The 16,964-nt window shown below is 60.6% G+C and overlaps 3 protein-coding genes across 3 annotated transcripts; 1 reads left to right on the top strand and 2 right to left on the bottom strand.

The window, feature by feature from the left end:
- Nucleotides 1-773: 773 nt before the first annotated feature.
- On the top strand, nt 774-1,926 carry RAB42 (RAB42, member RAS oncogene family; the record flags this gene model as incomplete). Its single annotated transcript, XM_079546186.1, has 2 exons — nt 774-988; nt 1,509-1,926. 2 exons carry the CDS (start codon nt 774-776, stop codon nt 1,924-1,926), a joined length of 633 nt encoding a protein of 210 aa, XP_079402312.1.
- Nucleotides 1,927-3,173: 1,247 nt separating this feature from the next.
- Nucleotides 3,174-7,644, bottom strand: TAF12 (TATA-box binding protein associated factor 12; the record flags this gene model as incomplete). Its single annotated transcript, XM_079546244.1, has 6 exons — nt 3,174-3,209; nt 4,685-4,773; nt 4,933-5,047; nt 5,308-5,385; nt 5,954-6,205; nt 7,576-7,644. 6 exons carry the CDS (start codon nt 7,642-7,644, stop codon nt 3,174-3,176), a joined length of 639 nt encoding a protein of 212 aa, XP_079402370.1.
- A 1,685-nt stretch (nt 7,645-9,329) lies between these two features.
- Nucleotides 9,330-15,938, bottom strand: LOC306954941 (discoidin, CUB and LCCL domain-containing protein 1-like; the record flags this gene model as incomplete). Its single annotated transcript, XM_079546149.1, is given in 16 exon segments — nt 9,330-9,769; nt 10,013-10,129; nt 10,325-10,362; nt 10,500-10,590; nt 10,758-10,862; nt 10,940-11,108; nt 11,183-11,304; nt 11,820-12,014; nt 12,103-12,140; nt 12,256-12,389; nt 12,565-12,637; nt 12,743-12,794; nt 13,225-13,374; nt 13,377-13,391; nt 14,619-14,840; nt 15,848-15,938. Coding segments are annotated over 16 exon segments (2,052 nt in total).
- Between the last annotated feature and the right edge of the window lie 1,026 nt (nt 15,939-16,964).

Below are 16,964 nucleotides of genomic sequence, written 5' to 3'. Positions count from 1 at the left end.
ATGAAAGACAGGTTTGCACTTCCTTCATTAATACTGAATCATAAAGAGCCACCTTTGTACACGACAGCTGCCCACAATGGTTGCATTCCTTCATTGTGTGTCTCTGTGCAGCCCTGGAGCACAGGAGGGGGTTGTGTTGGTGGTATGATTGGCTGGGAAGAGATGCCAATGGAAGGCTCCCTAAAGAATGCTGAGGGGCCCCAGGACTCCCTGTGCAGCAGAGGTGAGCGTGGCTGCCTGGCAGGGATACGTGGAGGCTTTGTGGGTCCGTGCAGACAACTTTTGGGTGTTGTGGAGTTGAGGCTGAGCTCCTGACCGTGCTTTAGCATCCTCCCAGTGGCGGTGAGAGGCTTGGCAGGGCCAGGCTTTGTAGTGTGGGACTCCCTGAAGTGCTGGCAAAAGGTCAGCACCCAAAACCAAATGTTTCCTGCATGGCGATAAAGGTTCTGCCAAGTGCTGGTGCCCCACAGCTGTGACTGTGGGGGGGGGAGATGCTCTGCTTTAGGAGGTGCTGAGAGAGAATCACCCACTGCACTGCGCGCATCTCCACATCAGTTAAAGACCCACAGCATTCCAGGGCTGCGCCCCACAGCACGGCTGGCACCAAACACCCCCTGGTGCCTACAGCTGGATGGAGCTGAGCAAAGTGGGAGGTGATCCTCAGCCCCCCCCCCCCCTCCCGTGCCACCCATCCCCAGGAACGCCTCCCACACCCCAGGGAGGAGCAGCAGCGCCTGCCCCAGCACGCAGTGGGTGCGGGGTGCTGGGAGCCGATGGAGCCGCGGTGGCATTACCAGTTCCGGGTGATCATGCTGGGGGATTCGACGGTGGGCAAATCGTCCCTGCTGCGGCGTTACACCGAGGGGGTTTTCCTGGATGCCGTCAATCAGACGGTGGGGGTGGATTTCTACGTTCAGTTCGTGGAGTTGGAGCCGGGGCTGCAGGTCAAACTGCAGTTCTGGGACACGGCTGGGCAGGAGCGCTTCAGGTGGGTCCTGCTTTGCTCGTGGGGAGGCAGGGGGAGGTGGATTCCTGTGGGCTGGGATCCCGAGGACGCCCTGCTAGGGCTGTGTCTCCATTGCTAAAGGCATTGCCCTCAGGTGGCCCTTAGGGTTCTCTTCCGAGCCCCGCATCCAAGTGCAGAGGACCCAAAGGAGCCCGTGGGCCCCTGGAGCTGCAGGGGGACGGGGGAGAGGCTGGGGATCCTGCTGGGATCAGGGCAGAGCAGCTTCCCTGCACCCCAGAGTCCATGGGCAGAGCGTGGCGCCGGTTTCCCTTTTGTCCCACTGGGAAACAGAGCAAATTGGTGCTGCTGGCTGCACCCCCTGAAAAATACATCTGAGATAGGAATGCTCCCATTCCACGTGCGCCACGTTGTGATGGAGCTGCCTGGGGCGATCGGTACAGCGAAGGATCCGGTTCTCCTTGGTCGTAGGGGGGCAGGGCGGTGGGGCAGGGATGCTCCAACCGAAGGGGATCCCTTCACCCCACCTCTGGTCGCGCTCCAGGTCTGTCACCCGTTCCTATTACCGCAACTCTGCGGGTGCAATGCTGCTCTTCGACCTCACCAACCGCGCGTCCTTCGAGAGCGTCCGGCGGTGGCACCGGGAGGTGACAGACACCATCCAACCTTTCCACGTGGTTTTCCTGCTGGTGGGACACAAAAGCGACCTGGTGGGGGAACGTAAGGTGGGCAGGAGGGAGGCGGAGCGGCTGGCGGCCTCGTTGGGCGTGCAGTACGTCGAGACCTCAGCCAAGGACGGCAGCGATGTGACGCGGGCGTTCCAGATGCTGACCGTGGCCATCTACCGGGCGCTGCAGAGCGGGCTGCTGGCACCGTGCGAGGCGTGGGACGGGGTGAAGAGCAGCGTGCCGCTGCCAGCAGCGTGCCCGAAGAAGGAGAAGCAGAAGAAATGCGCGTGCTAAGGAGGGCATTGAGGTGCTGGGCTCTGCCGGGTGCCGAGGAAGGAGGAGCAGCGAGTGATGGCGTTAAACAGCCCCCTGCTCACCCCACCGCCTGCCCCGTTTCCTGAGGAAAGGGAGGTGCCAGGGCCCCGTTCTTCTGTTCTCCCCCCTTACAAAGCGGTTCCCAGACAGCGAGCGCAGCCCCTCCCTGCGCCCTCGGGTCCCAAACCCGTTTTACTACGGAGCAGAGAATGCTATGGCGTCCTGCGCCCAGCAGCACCCAGCCACGCTTTGGGCAGAGCCCTGGGAACAGACGGCAGCTCTGTGCCCCAGGAGCTGCCTCTCCCTCCCGAGCACCAGTCAGACCGGCCCCAGCCGCACTTACTGCATGCCCCGGGCTGCCCAGCTGCACGGAGCCCTCAAGTATCAACAAAGGGGGTTTCACTCGTGGGTGCTGGCAGCCCTGGAGCCCCAGCAGCGAGCTCTGCAGTGAGGCAGTGTCCACAACCTCCCTTTCTTTGGAGGGAGCCTGCAGAGCTGCCCTTTCCCTCCCCACCACATCCCACAGCAGCCGTAGTTTCTCTGCTGCGTGCCAGTTTGGGCAGAACGGATGCTGGGATGTGACTCTTCATGTCATGAATGCACTCATCTCTTATCCACAGCCACCACTTTCCTCCTACCTGCAGCCAAGAAGAGGCTGAACCACATCAGGAGCCCTTGGCACAGTGAGCACAGGGTGGGCGCAGCCCCGCCTGCAGAGCAGAGACCATCAGCTCAAAGCCCAGCACAGATCTCACACGCAGACACCAGGCAAACCCCACAGCTGCCTCTTTCCCTTGGTTTTAGATTAATAATTTCTTTATTCATGTAAAACAAACGCAAGTATTTATATAAACACTGACATTACAAAGTACTGGAGCGGAGAGGGGCAGAAGAAGGAAACAAAAACCTCTACAGATGCTTCTAATACTGTCCCACACACACCATCAAATGCTCTGTTCCTCAGATAATCACTTATACGATAAACCACTTTCAAGTCACAAATAAAAGTCTTTGCTTTGAGATACGCTGCGCTCTTACGGGGGAACGAGGACAGAATGTTTTTGGCAGATCTCCTCACAAAGTCAGATATTGCTGCACCATTAATAAAAATATATGCTTCTCTGTAAAGCATTAACAAAAATATCCCATGGGTGGCATCGCAGAGGCTGCAGTGAGAGGCAGAGATCCCAAAATGCACCGGTGTCACCTCGAGCTTTTCCCAGGCGTTATTTCTTGGTGGTTTTGCGAATCAGTGCCATTCTCTGTAAGAAGAAAGAGAAGAATGTGAGAAGCTGAGTCTCAGGTGAGGTTGCTGCAAAACGACCTGAGAGCAGCTGTGCACAACAACCCATCTCGGGTTCTCTCAGGGCGCTGCCTGTCTTGTTTCCGCACAGGTCTGTCGGCTCCATTTGAATCTCAGAGTCCTGGAGGAAAAGGAAACGTCTGCGTGTCCCCACTCAGCCCCCCAGGCTGCAAAGGCTGTGTGACAAAGCAGAGCAGCAGCAGCAGGGGAGGGACCAGAGCCCAGCCGAGCTCCAGGAGGAGAGCTGCAATACCAGCCATGAACTCCAACAGCTCCTGCAGGGCTCCTCCTGCACCACCTCTGGCCTCGTGGTTCAAAAGCAGTCACCCAGTTCAGTCAAAGCAAAATTAAGGGGGGGAAAAACCAGCTGCCCAGCTGCAGTCACAGCTGAAATCACAGATGACTGCAGGTTCTCTGCTGCAGCTGTTTAACCTTACGGTCACAGGCAGCTGAGACCTGCGACACAAGGACACAGCAGGTGCCCTGTGCTGCTCACAGCGTATGAGTGCAGCCTTGGCCTGTGGGTACAAAGAAGCCCAAGGAAGCTGAGCCAAAGCCTGCCGTAAAGCACTGATTCCTGTGTGTGACACCACATCCAGCCACCGTGACTCTGCACCATGCAGCATGGGTCTGCAAACGCAGGGTGGCAGTTCTGGTTACTCGCACCACATGCTGCATCCCAGATAGGACTGGCCACAAGACTTCTCCCAGGCAGTCCCTCAGGTATCCTGCCTCCTCCAGTCCTTCCCATCCTGGGAAGAAAACCCCAGGCCTTGCCTTGATTTCTAACCACCTGCACAGGAAGCATCAGGCCAGGAGGGGCAGGGCAAGCTCTCAGCATTGTGCTCATTTGTGGCCTTTGCAGACCTACAATTATTCCTATGGTGTCTGTGCAAGCCACAGTTGTAGTGGAAATGCAAGTCATGGCTTGAAGCAGTGACTGAGCACCTGGTGCAAGGCAGGGCCAGCCCAGGGAAGCTCAGCTGCACGCAATGCACCTGAGTGACTGGAAGATCCACCCCTTCCCAGAGCTCATTTAAAGGTTAGCAGTGGAGGTGAGGGTGTCTCACTGCAGATCCGTGCATACCTGAGGCCTTCTGAACGTAAGCAGCTTCTTTCCTTTGTTGCTGTGCCCGTAGCTGTTGCATTTGTTGCAACCTAGGACTTGGCTACTCTGCTGTCACTGCCGTGCTTTCCATCGCATTGCATCATTCCAACAACCAAAAATGCTCTCAGCTGCTTTTTAACCCTTCCCACCCAGGCTGCCACACTCAATCCCCTCTGCACAAACCAATGAGGAAACTCCAGAAGTTACTTCAAGTCCAAACCACTTGGAAGAGGCTACAGATTCACCACTGCCAGGAGCCCAAAGGCACCTTACCTGCACCAGGCTTCTACCAGGCGATTCTCAGCACGTTCCTGAGGGCTCCTTACCTGTTTGTGAGCTTCTGTAGTGCAGGCTTTTTTGTAGGGCCTGATTTCTTCTGAACCAAAGCCCGGGATCCACATGTTCCACTGACGCTCTGGAACAGAGAGAACGTGCCAGCACACCTCACCCACTTGGAGAGGATGGGGTTGGGGGCAGATTTCCCCCTTATTACGAGGGCAATGGATCTTCTCGTGGGTTTTCTCCCCAGCAGTGGGGTGTGAGCCCACCTCTCAGGTGAGGGGAAGCTCCTTACCAAGGTGCAACTGGACATCTTTCACTTCCAGGGTGTTGGACTTGCGGTGCCGCGCGAGCTGGCAGGCAGCTGTCACCACACTCTCTATGAAGTCATCGGCGATCTGCAACAGCATCTGCCACAGAGCGAGGACAAAAAGAGCTCTTAGCAGCACTGAACAGCTGAAACGATGAAAACAAAGCCTCGGAAGATAATGTCTCAAGGGTGTTTGCCATGCTTCCCTGAAACCTTTCTGGGCGCTGGGAAGCAGAGACGTGGATGGCTGAAGGCAGTGCAATATAAACCAACCCTCCCAGCTTTGGGCAAAGGGTCACCGGACTGTGGAAAACCCCAGATGTGCTCTTTCTGCAGCCCCTGCCATGGGTTGGTACCTACTTCCTCCACGTCTTCATCCAGCTGCTCATTTGGATCCACCTCACGCACCAGGTCCTGCAATTTCTTCTTGGTTAAAACCTGAGTACGTGAGAGAGGAAAGAGGAACCATTTACTGAGCTGCTTCAGCAAACAACTGCCCATTCTGCACGGCCACGAAAGACCTCCTCCCCCACAAAGCAGAGACCCCAGTCACACGTGTTGACACAGCTCAGGAAGGGCAGATAAGAAACATCAAGTGCTAAGGAGTCATTTTCAAGCACCAGTGGCTGCTCTGAACAGAAAGCAGAGAGCAGCAGGCCAGGATGACTAAATTCCTGCACTAAACCAGCACTACAATGCCCCTGGCTGAAGTGTGGCTGCTGGCAAGAGAGGACAAAGGCATAATGAGAAATCTTAAAAGGCAAATGCAAGCAACGTTCCAGTGACTAATTTTGTGCCCAGGACACAAAGGAAGTATTTCCATCGCTCCAGTGCTCATCACCTTTAGCATTTCAAGTGGCAAACAGACACACGTGAGTGCTGGATTATTGCAGGGCAGAAGGCAGCATCCTCCCAGCCCAAATGTGTCAAAAGATCGGGAATTTCACCACTGCTGAGCAGCTGTAAGAGCTGTGAGCATCTCCCCTGCAGCTGGGGCTGAGTTTACCTGGTTGCTCTCAGGACTGAGCCGCCCTCCTCCGCTGGGCGTGCCGGGCATCTTTGCCACGGCGGTGCTGTTTGCCATGGAGCTCTGAGGGGGGGTGCTGGCAGGTTCAGGCTTTATGGAGGAGAAGTTGGAGAGGTTGATCAAGGTAGATGGGCCAAACTGGTTCATAATCTGTTGGGCTTTAGCTTTTAGATCATAAAGCTTGTCAAGGTCCTGCTTCTTCTTGGGGTTGTGGGGGCCCAAACCGATCAACTGCAGAGAGAAACAGAAGACAGTCAGCAAACAGAGCAGGGACCCAAAGGGGGCTACTGACAGGACCCAGAGTTTACAGAGCAGGTCTCTAGACACAGTAAGGAAGAGGAATGTTTAGAAAACATTCCCTGGTATCTGGGGAATTAATTTTTCCCTGAGAAGCACAGCAGCTGCATGCAGCACACTGACCACAGTGGCTCCTCACCCTGCTGGGTCCTGCATGCATTCAGCCTCATAGCAGGGCCTGCCTGAACCACTTCACACGTACTGCAGGCAGCTCTGAGGGTGAAACTGTGCTCAGAGTCCCCTAAGGACACGGCCCAGCCTGCAATGCACAGCAGGCTTGAGCCCCATTCATGGTCACTCTCCATCCTCCACAAACCCAGGAGGCAGAAGCCCAAACCAGAAGACAACCAAGCTCAGGCTCTCTATGCTGCAGGTCTCGGTTCCAGCAGTGCTTTGTTCCAAACCTGCTCTGCAGCAATCCCCCCTCCTGAAATCCAGAACCATCTTCACAACACAGAGCTCAGCCCCAGTTCTAAGGAGCAGTGACAAGAAAGGAAACACGCATGAGGCTTCCCACAGCAGGACACCAAAAGCCACAGTGAGGGAACCTAACAGGCAGCCAGAGGGGGTTCTGGCAGCACAACCTGCAGCTCAGATCTCGTGGTGGGGTCACCACCACGTGCCTGTGGTTGCTCACACTGTCAGCTGCAAGCGACTGCACGGACAGACCAGAGCTGCTGTATGTAATACACTCACGTACAGGCTGATGAGCAGAGTGTCTCCTGTCTCAGCTACAAACAGAGATTTTCCCTTCAGCACAGCAAGCTGTTAGTTTGGATTAATTCATACAGAAAACAAAAATCACGCTCAGACGGTGGCTGTTTTAGTGCTTCACTGCAACACAACCCCATGCACTGCTGCACTGCAGAGCTCTTCTAGAAGAATTTACGTGGAGACACATTTCTGTAGGGCTCTCAGCAAATTCCCGGCTCACCCAGTTTGAACCCAGTCAATGGCAGAAGGCCCATATGCTCAAATCTCAGCACCCTCAGTGGTGTTTCATTGCACGCCAGGGTTTGCACAGAGGCTGGCTGGAGGCCATTTGCTCCCATGCTTCATTTACGCATCCACCAAGCAGGAATCCTCACCTGCCATGCAGGGGAGCAGGCGATGCCTGTGCAGTGCTTTGAATCCCTGGGGCAGGATGCACTTTATTGGTATAAAGTCGTTTTGCACATTTCTCTCTCGATCTTATTGGCACCTTTTGTGTGCCTTTAAGATCACCAAAGGCAAAACACCCAGGATGAGGAGTTCCCCACCAGTCCTGCATGCCAACTCAAGGCAAGCTCACGCAGTTTACTTACAGCTATCTGCGTGTCTAGATCTTTAATTACATCAGCCACTGCTGTGGGCCCAGCGAACGGAGAGGCCATTTCCCAAAGCCTTCCCGGGGTCAGCAGCCAGCGTTAACCTACTCTCTCTTCCTCCTCTTCCACATCACTCTCATTCCTACAGGAACACCAGATATTTCCCGTGTCACCCATTCCCTCGTAACATCTCAACAGGAAACAGTTTCACCACACTGCAGCACACATTCCATCCGTGAATTTCTTTTGCAGCTGTTTGGGACGTGCTGCTCACCCAACCTAATTCTCTCTTTCAGTTTAAAGCCACTCCCCTCTGTCCTATCGTTATCTACCCACGTCAGAAGCCGCTCTCTCTCCTGTCTACGATCTCCCTCCAAGCTCTGGCAGGCTGCACTGTGCTCTCCCAGAGCCTTCTCTTCTCCAGGCTGAACACCCCATAGGAACACGCAGCAGAGGAGCTCCAGCCCCCGGAATACATCAGCAGACGCTGGGTTTGGGGCTCCAGCTGGGAGCACTGCAGGGCAGCTCCGTGCTTTCCTTACAGCGGGTGGCGTGGCCTCAATTAACACCACGATTCGCTTCCTGGCGATCCTCCGCAGCTCGTTAAGCGTGGCTGCAGCAGCGCGGAGCCGCTCGCAGCTGTAATTAGCGTCTAGAATCAAACGAAGCTCTCAGTGCCCCCGTCCCGCTTTAGGACTTACATCCCGGGCACACGGGAGGCCAGCGCTGCCCCTCACGGCCAGCCTCAGCCCCACCAGTACCGGCTGCAGCTCGGCCGGCTGCGCCACGCACTCACCCCGCACCGCTCCCGGCCCCTTCGCCCCGTACCTCCCCATGCCCCGCGGGCGGACCGAGGCCCCGCCGCCGGCTGCGCTCCCTTCGCCGCGCACACCGGATGCCCTTCTGGGGCACCACCCGGAAGTACTGTCGGTACCGCCAATCAGAAGACGAGGCGCTCTGCGCGTGAGCGGAGTCGTGGCGGGGAAGGGAGCGGCCCAGCATGCCCCGCGCGATTTGCATAGCGCTCCGAGGCCGACGGGGCGGGGGGAGAAACGGTATTTTAAGGAAAAAAGACGCAGAAGCGGCCAAAAGCGCAGCGAAATTCGAAGGGGAAAAGGTAGGGAATAACGCATTCGAGCATGTCTTCTGAAGGAATACAACGAGACTCGCCGCGAGCTAGAGAGGAGCCTGTTGCTCCTCAGCGGCCGCAGCGCGGAAACTCGGCTTTAAAAAGGGCTTCTGCCGTGCGTGGCACGGGGGGGCTTCGGCCGCCTCCGCGGAATCGACATCAAGAGATTTCGGAAGCACAATTTTTGGGGGAGGGGCCGCCGGTAACCGGCTGTTCTGGCGCCCCGGGGTGGCGGTGCGAAGAGCAGCAGGACGGCAGGGGGTCACGTGGGGTGCCGTTACGGGAAGCGCGCACCCGGGTGCGGGGCCGCGTGGCGGCGGTAGCCGCTCCTGTGGGGGCGGGGCGTCGCGTGCGCGCGCTGCTCGCCGCCGTAGCGCCCTGTGGGCCGGGTTCCCCGTGGCGGTTGCGCGCTGTGCGCCCCGAGCTTCTGCCCAGCTCTGAGCCCTGCGTGAGCGCGCTCGCACAGCAGCTGACGGAGCAGCTCACGTACGTGTATGTATGTATATATATATATATGTATGTATGTATGTATTTAAATAAAAGTGCGGATTCAGGTATAAAACCCCCCCAGGTCCCAGGGCGGGGCTCCATCCCCGAGGGTGGGCAGCTCTCCTCTGCCGCCTCACCAGGCCTCGTGGTACACGTGAGAGAAGGGACGGTCTGCGAGCTGCTGAGCGTCGGACCCCTCCGCAGGGAGCCCCTCCCCGTGGGGGCTGGCAGTCCGCTCCACCCGGGGGGCTGCGCTCATCCCAGGCGGCTGCAACGGGGGAGCAACGTACCGTGCTGGGGGGGAGCCTGGGGAGCCGGCACGGCTCGGGGAGGCGGGGAGCCCTGCGGTGTCGCTGGGGTTCCGGCGGGTGCCGACGTGCTCGGGTTCACCAAACGGTGTGGCGTATTCGGGTTCCGGTGGCAGAGGCTCTGCGTATTCGTGGTGTTTTCCCGGCACGTCGTAGTGGCTCACAACCAGCGGCAGGGTGTAGCTCTCGTCAGGGGGAGGCTTGAAGGTGGACGAGGCCAACTGGCCGCTGGGGCTCACCTGCACCACATCCGGCTCGGCGTAGTCTGCAGCGGGGGAACGCGGCTCTGAGATGGGGACAGAGCAGAGGGAACGGCCCCACAGAGGGACGTGGCCCCATGTCCACCCCCGGCTGGGCACACACCCCACACTTCCCTCTGGCCACCTTTAATGCCCACGCGCTCCCAGGCTCTCCCTTTGCAAAGGTTCGGGATCCCGGGCAGGGGCTGGAGCAGGGTGCAGTGGGAGGGATGTGGGTCCGTTCTGCCCCATCACTGTGCTCCCATTACCTGGTGAGTGGGTCTGGCTGAGGTCCCCCAGCACCACAGGGAAGGAGGGCAGCGTGGATCCGGGGGGTGGCAGGCTCCCCAGGGAGCACACCTGGCTTGCCTCCAGCTTGGGTTGCCCTGGGCAGAGAGCAGAAACCCCCATTTATCACACGCCTGCCTCCCCCACCCCTGGATGCCCTTGGGGATGGAGGTGCCCCCAGAGTGGGACATTAGGAGGAGCAGGAAGGAGCCTGAGCTCAAGCCTTCAACCAGCTGCATCTGACCTGAACCCAGCACCTCTCTGAGCCCCCCAAGGTGAGTGGGGGTTGTTACCTTTCGTGAGCCCGCAGTTCAGCTCGCTGGCTGGCTTCCTGCAAGGGGAGAGAGCACAACACGGGTGAGGGGCTGCCTGTGATAGAGGCATCCACCAGGAAGCAGCCAGCAGCCTAACAGAGCCCCCCACAAACCCCATGATTTGTGGGGAGGGGGGGGATAGGCTGGGACCCACCTCCTCCTGCGGCAGAGGAAAGCCAGCAGCAGGAAGCTGGAGCACAGGAGGACAAAGATGCCGATGAGCAGCATCACCAGCAGTGTGGAGTCTGGGAAGAGAACAGCATCAGCACCTGGGTCCACCATCCGAAACCTCCACACCTTTGGTTCCCCTGGGTGCTGAGAGCCCACCCTGGGTAAGCCGAGCTGCACAATTAACATGACTGCCCAGAGCCAACAACGGGATGAGGATCAGCCCCTGTGTGCTGGCACCCACCTGCCTTCTCAGGGTCCAGGGCGATGCCAGGGATGGGTGTGCGGCCAGGCGGGCGGCTGGTGGGGATGGGGATGTGGGCAGGGACCTCCTTTGGGACGCTGGGCACTGCAGGGCAGAGCGGGTGCTGTCAGTGCTGGGAGCATTGGGAGCTGGAGGTCCCCGGGGGCACAAGGGATGCTCACCATAGGGCCGTGCTGCACGGACTCGTGCCATCTGGCAGCCCAGCAGGGCCACCTTCAAGGCAGCACGTTGATGCCAGCTCTGGGGTGTGATGCGCAGGTAGCGGGTCGTGATGGGGGGGATGAAGGCATTGGAGACCTCCCCGAGGCTGTCCACGTTTCCTTCAAAGACCTACTGGGGAGGGCAGGGATGGCCGCAGAGCTGCAGGCTGAGGGTTGCTCCCACCCTGCTGCCCCCGTGCCCACCTTGTCCTCCCGGCCACTGCTGCCCCTGTAGGGTCTCCAGTTCTTCCCATCACGGCTGGAGGACACCCGGTAGGACGTCACGTAGAAGTCATATATCTCAGCAGATCCCTTTGTGATGATCCCTGTTGGGCAGGATGCGCCCTTATGTCACCCCAACCCCCCCAGAGCTCCTTCCTGGGCACCCGCATCCCCCACTCTGCCCCAAGGAGCCGATAAACCCCGGCTGCATTCCTCCCTCCTCCGGCCCCCGGTCTCACAATGTCCCCATTTTCTTCCTGCCGGCCTCTGCACAAAGCCCCCGTTGGCGGCGGGTTTGGCTGAACAAAAGGCGCTCGCTGGCACCAGATGCAAGAGCATAATATTGACTTGTTCATCCCAGAAATGGCTGCAGTGGGGAAGGAAGAAAATGGGGACAGGAAAAAGCCACGAAGGACCGATGCTGTCCGGATCCCAATTTGCACCGGTACAACCAGAGCAGGGGGTGGCACGAGGAGCCCCCAAACTCTCCTGGGAGTCACAGGTTGGGGGGGAGGGGATCTGCAGCCTCTTTGGGCAGTTTGGACAGGTGACAGACAACCCAACTGAGCAGTGATCCAGGCGGCATGGGGACAACAACCAGCCCCATCCACCAGCTGACCTGTGACATTCCTGCGGGTGCCCAGGTCCAGCTCCAGCCAGGCAGTGTCGGTGCTGGGTTCGGCTGCCCAGGAGGGGCTGGGGGTGCCCAGGGCTGCCCGCTCAGCTGCCCAGCTCCGCTCCTGCCCCAGCGTGTCCACCTCCTGCCACCAGGATGAGGCGTTGAAGGCGGCCACCTCCAGGGCATCGCCGCAGGCTGCAAGGTGAGGTGACAGCTGGGGACCTGGACAGCAGCACGGCCTCCTCGTGCAGCCAAAATGATGGCTTAATGCATGGGAAAATACCTTTGTGGAATAGGAGACGCTTCTCAGAGAGGGAGCCCCTGCGAGAAGGGAAGGAGGGGATGTCAGGAATGGTCCTGTAGGGCAAAGACCCAGCAAAACCCAGCTGGGGGGCTCTGACACTGAGAGGGTGGCAGCTGGGACCCCTGTGCCCACCTTTTGGAGTGCAGCCCATTGGCGAAGGCCGACTCGTAGAGCGTGATCCCCTTCTCACGGGACAGGGTGACCTGCCCACCCGCCTCGTCGGCGACCACCCCGGCGTGCACAGCTGCCTTGCACAGCACTGAGGTCTGCAGGGAGCCTGGGGTCAGAGCAGCCAGGCCCCCCCCAAGGTGAACCTGTCCTCCCTCCACCTACTGGCAGCAGGATGGAGGTGACAGGTGACAGACAGCCACCTGCTGGGGACAGTCCCCAGCAGGGCACCCACGGGGGACGCCTCCCAGGAGAGCAGGGCTCTGTACGTACATCCCGGTAGCCGTCCTTCGTGCTGCCCCAGATGTCCCCCTCGATGTCCTTGCAGCCAGCAGGGCAGTACACACTGAAATGTACGGGATGAGTGGGATGGGGAAAGGACTGATGGAGACAGGTAGTGATGCTGGGCCGTGGTCTGCTCAGACAGGCTGCTGGTGGGCCAGCTGCTCACCTGACGTGCTCCTGGGAGAAGTGGGTACCTCTGACCAAGCAGGAGATCAGGTCTGCAAGGCAGGGATGCCCCAGGGTGAGGGGCTGCGTGGGACCCCCACAGCACCCAGCTCTCCCTGGGGCACCCCCCATCTCTGTCCCCTTCCCAACCAAATCCTGTTCCAGGGGTGGGTTTTTCCCCTTGGGTCTGCAGGAACAGGGTACAGTGTCTCTTTGGTCACAGTGCTGTCTGCAGCAGAGCTTGATATTGTGGCCCCAGCTGTCCTGGGGGCGCCAAGTCTGAGGGTTCCCAGTTCCCTGCCATTCCCTCTCTCACATCCACAGCTTTCAGGCAAGGAAAATGGGGGCTATAGGGGACTGGGGGCAATGAGAGCCACGCTGGGGTGAGCACAGACCTCCCTGCACCCCTATCTGTGCCCCTGATACAGACAGGGACACAGCCAAGGGGGTTCAGCACCTTCAAGGGACAACCCCCTTCCCTACCTGGGTGCTGCGAGCTGGCATAGGACAGGAGGAGGCCTCGTCCTGAGCGATGGCTGGTGCTGTTGAACAGGACGGTGATGGCACTGGAGTTGGTGACCAGCAGCGGGGCGGCAGGGACAGCATTCCTGCAGTAGGGCCCTGCAGGAGGGATGGGGCTTTGGGGAGGACTGGGGTCCCTGGGAGGGGACACAGGGACCCGGATTGAGGGCTTCACCTCCCCGGATGTGTGTGCTGGGAAGGATGCTCAGGGTGGCCCCATCAATGTCCCCACAGCCACAAAGTGACAATGTGCTGACGTCACGTCTTCCAGCTGGGTCATCTCCTGCTGCTTCCCGGCAAACTTCTCCTAAGAGCTTCTTAATTGCACCCAGCTGGGATGGAGCAAGCAGCCGTGGGGCCAGCAGCCCTTGTTGAGGCAATGGCTGTGGGTCTGGCACGCACGGTTGGGCTGCAGAATGGGTCCACATCCCCTCCCCACTGCCACCCGTCCCCCTTCCACAGGAGCCACCAAAGCTTTCTCCTAAATCCCCCAGAGCAGCGACCCATTTAATCCAAATTGATTTGCAGTCTCCATCTCTCTGATTAAAACTTCAGCTTAGCGGGGAAGATGGGTTCCTTGGGGACATCCCTAGGCCTAGATGGGGACAAGAGGTATCCCTGGGGACAAGAGGTGTCACCTCTTTTTGTCCACCCTTCCCGATGGACGGAGGGCACAACAGGACAGGCTGTGCTGCTGCTCTGCATTGCTTCCATCTCCAGGCGCCCAGAGATGCTCCCAGCAGCACTGCTGTTGTCCCAGGGATGGGGACGGTCCCCAGGACCCCAGCATGTCCCCGAGGGGAGGGCAGCAGGGTCAGGCTGTGATGCTGGTTGGGCGCCAGGAGCCGGCTCTGAGTCAGCCACTTCCCGACAACCAGCTGGGATCACTCCAGGGACAGCAGCAGATACTGGTGGGACCCTGCCTGGCCCCATCCCAATGGCAAAGGCACTGAAAGAGGCTGGGGGTCCGGAATGCTGGGTGGGTGGGTGGGCAGCGTGCTGCTGGGAATGGGGCCGCGTGGCTGACCCCCTCTCTGCAACCCCATCCCGTCCCATTGGGGCCGTCCCACCCTACTGCCACTTCTCCCCCCTGGAAATGTTTCCCCACCGGGTGCTGTCAAATTGTTCAATCTCTCCAGGAAAATCCTGGAAACGTTTGGGCAAAGTTACTTAATCAGCAGCTGCATCTGCTCCCATCTGGGTCGCCTTGGCTATCTCCCCCCCCACCACCCCTCCCTCAATCCTCCTCAGGATGAAATCAGCTAAAAAGCCGGATTTCCTCTGATCCCCTCCTTAGCGAAGGCTTTATGTAACGCGATCTGCACCCCTCTGTGCTGCCTCAGTTTCCCCCTTACCATAAGCAGTGCCTCTCTCAGGGTCGGCCAGCAGCAGGGAGCTGTGGGTGCAGTGCTCCGAGGACTCCAAGTCGACGTCCCCAAAGGCCACGATGAGGGAGGTGCCCGGGGGGGCCCGCAGCTGCCAATGGCACGCTGTGTGGTTGGGGTACGTGCCGGGGTAATTCCTGGAGCTCAGCGTCCCACTCTGTGCTGTCAGCACTGTGTGGCCACAGCCGTCCCCTAAATGAAGGCAAAGGAGTGGGGTTGTTCTCTGTGCCTCAGTTTCCCCATGCTGCGCTGCCCCATAGGGATATGGATCCTTTTTCAAACCCCTCTGGGGATGGCCCCCAAGACCACGACAGCCCCAGTTTCCCTTCTGCAGACATCACTGTGCCACCCCTTTACTTTTAGGACCCTGATTTGGGGGGGGGGATCTGGGGGAAATAACCCCACAGGGCTGTACAGCGCCCAGCCACCACTGTGTCCCTCGTGTCCTCAAAGTGACACCCGCCACAAAGGGGCTTTACATGGCAGAATACCCCCAAAATCCAGATACAAAAGCGTTAGAGGGGTTTTCACTGGGTCGTGTCAACCAAAGCGCTCAGTTCCTGCCCCAGAAATGGACAAAGCCGTGTCTGGATGCGGCTCGAAAGCTCACAGCAGCACGGAGACCCCGGGCAAAGTCTGCTCTGTGCGTTGCCATGTGCGTGTGGGGGGGACAGCACCTCTAGGGTACGAAGATGGGGGGAGCAGCGCTGAGCCCCCCAAGGGCTCTGTGGGGAGGGGGGGGGGGGGGGGACACCGCTCATCTTCTGGGAAACGAAACCCCAAACCTCAGCCGTGCCAAATCCTGCGGGGAGGGGAAACTGCAGGACGGGACGGGAAGGCGGCCAAAGCGGGAGCACCGAATGGGATGCGGGGCAGGGAGGGTGGGAAAGGGGGGCTGCAAAGGCAATGCCATCAATGGGGAACGTCAACGGGTCACCCCCCAAAAAAGTGAACCCCGAACGCAATATGAATGGAGACACCAACGGGGACATCAATGGGTCACCTCCCAAAAAGTAAACCCCGAACCCGACCTCAACAGGAGCATCAATGGGGGATCTCAGTGGGGACACCGACGGGCCACCCCCAAAGAAAGAAACCCCAAAGTGCGGCGGGATCGCCGGCACCGACATCGAAGCCGTTGCGGGACGGCACCGCCGGGAGTCCATCCCGGTTCTGCCTCCGCTCCCGCCCGCACTCACCGTGCTGCCCCGCGACCGGGCGCGCTCCCATCAGAAGGCAGCGGGGCAGCAGCAGCACGAGCAGCGCCCGCGCCCCTCCGCCCGCCCGCATCCTCCCGGCGCCGCCGCCGCCGCCGCCGCCGCCACCGGCCGCGCCGCCCCGCCCCCTCGCTCCTATTGGCCGCCGCCCTCCAGCCCCGCGCCGCCATTGGCTAGCTTCGGCGCCACTCGGACGGGGCAGAGCGGGCATTCCGCCGGTTGGGGGCGGCCGAGAGCCTCGCTCGGCTCGGGGCGGCGCGGCCCCTTTAAGACAGGCGGCGGCCGGAAGTGCTGGCGGCCGAGGCCGCGGCGCTCAGTGCGCATGCTCCCCTCTGCCCGGCCCCGCTTCCCCCACCCCTCCCCCCCTCGGCTCCCAGCCCCCGGACTCGGCCGCTCGGGCGACGACGGTAAGGGCCGACCCGGCGGCGACGCTACGGGAGCCGGGAGGGGCCACGCGACGGCGGAGGCGGCGGCGGCGCGACGGGGCGGGGCGGGGGCGCGTGCGTCGCGCCGTACGTGCCGCCGCCGGCGCGAGGGCGGGCGCCGCGCGCCGCGGGGGGGTGGAGGGGGGGGGGGGGGGAATTGCGCCGCTGCGTCCGCGTGCGGGGGGGTTGGGGGGAGAGGAGGGGGGGCGAGGCCACGCCCCTCCCGCGGGCGGCCACGCCCCGCTGCGTCCGCGCGTCGCCCCCCAGCCCCCAGCCCCGAGCTGAGGGGCGCCGCCGTTTGCTGCGGGCCCGGGGTTACCGGGGTTACCTCGCCCCGGGGGGGGGAGGCGGCACGGAGGGCTCGGCCATGTGTGGCCGCGGAGGGTCCCCGGGCTCTCTGAGCCCCCCCCCCCGGGTTTGGATGGGTTGGGCGCTGAGGGGTCCCGAGGGTCGCGTCCCCGCCTGCCCTCGTGTCGCGGCGCGGAGCCGCAGCGCGCCCTGCGTTCGTCCTCGCCTCCTCGGTGCGGATCGGGTTTGGCCCCGCGTGGCCCCGAGCTGCGACGCGTCGCTCGTGATGCTGGGGGCTGCGGAGGGAACGCTGCCCCTCCCGCGAGGAGCCGGGCTCGGCCGTGGGGCTGGACGGTGGGACGCGGCTCTGAGCCGGGTGCGCGGGG

This window comes from Tetrao urogallus, assembly GCF_951394365.1.
Source record: "Tetrao urogallus genome assembly, chromosome: 23".
Classification (NCBI taxonomy): domain Eukaryota; kingdom Metazoa; phylum Chordata; class Aves; order Galliformes; family Phasianidae; genus Tetrao; species Tetrao urogallus.
This window is presented reverse-complemented; position numbering and strand designations above follow the sequence as displayed.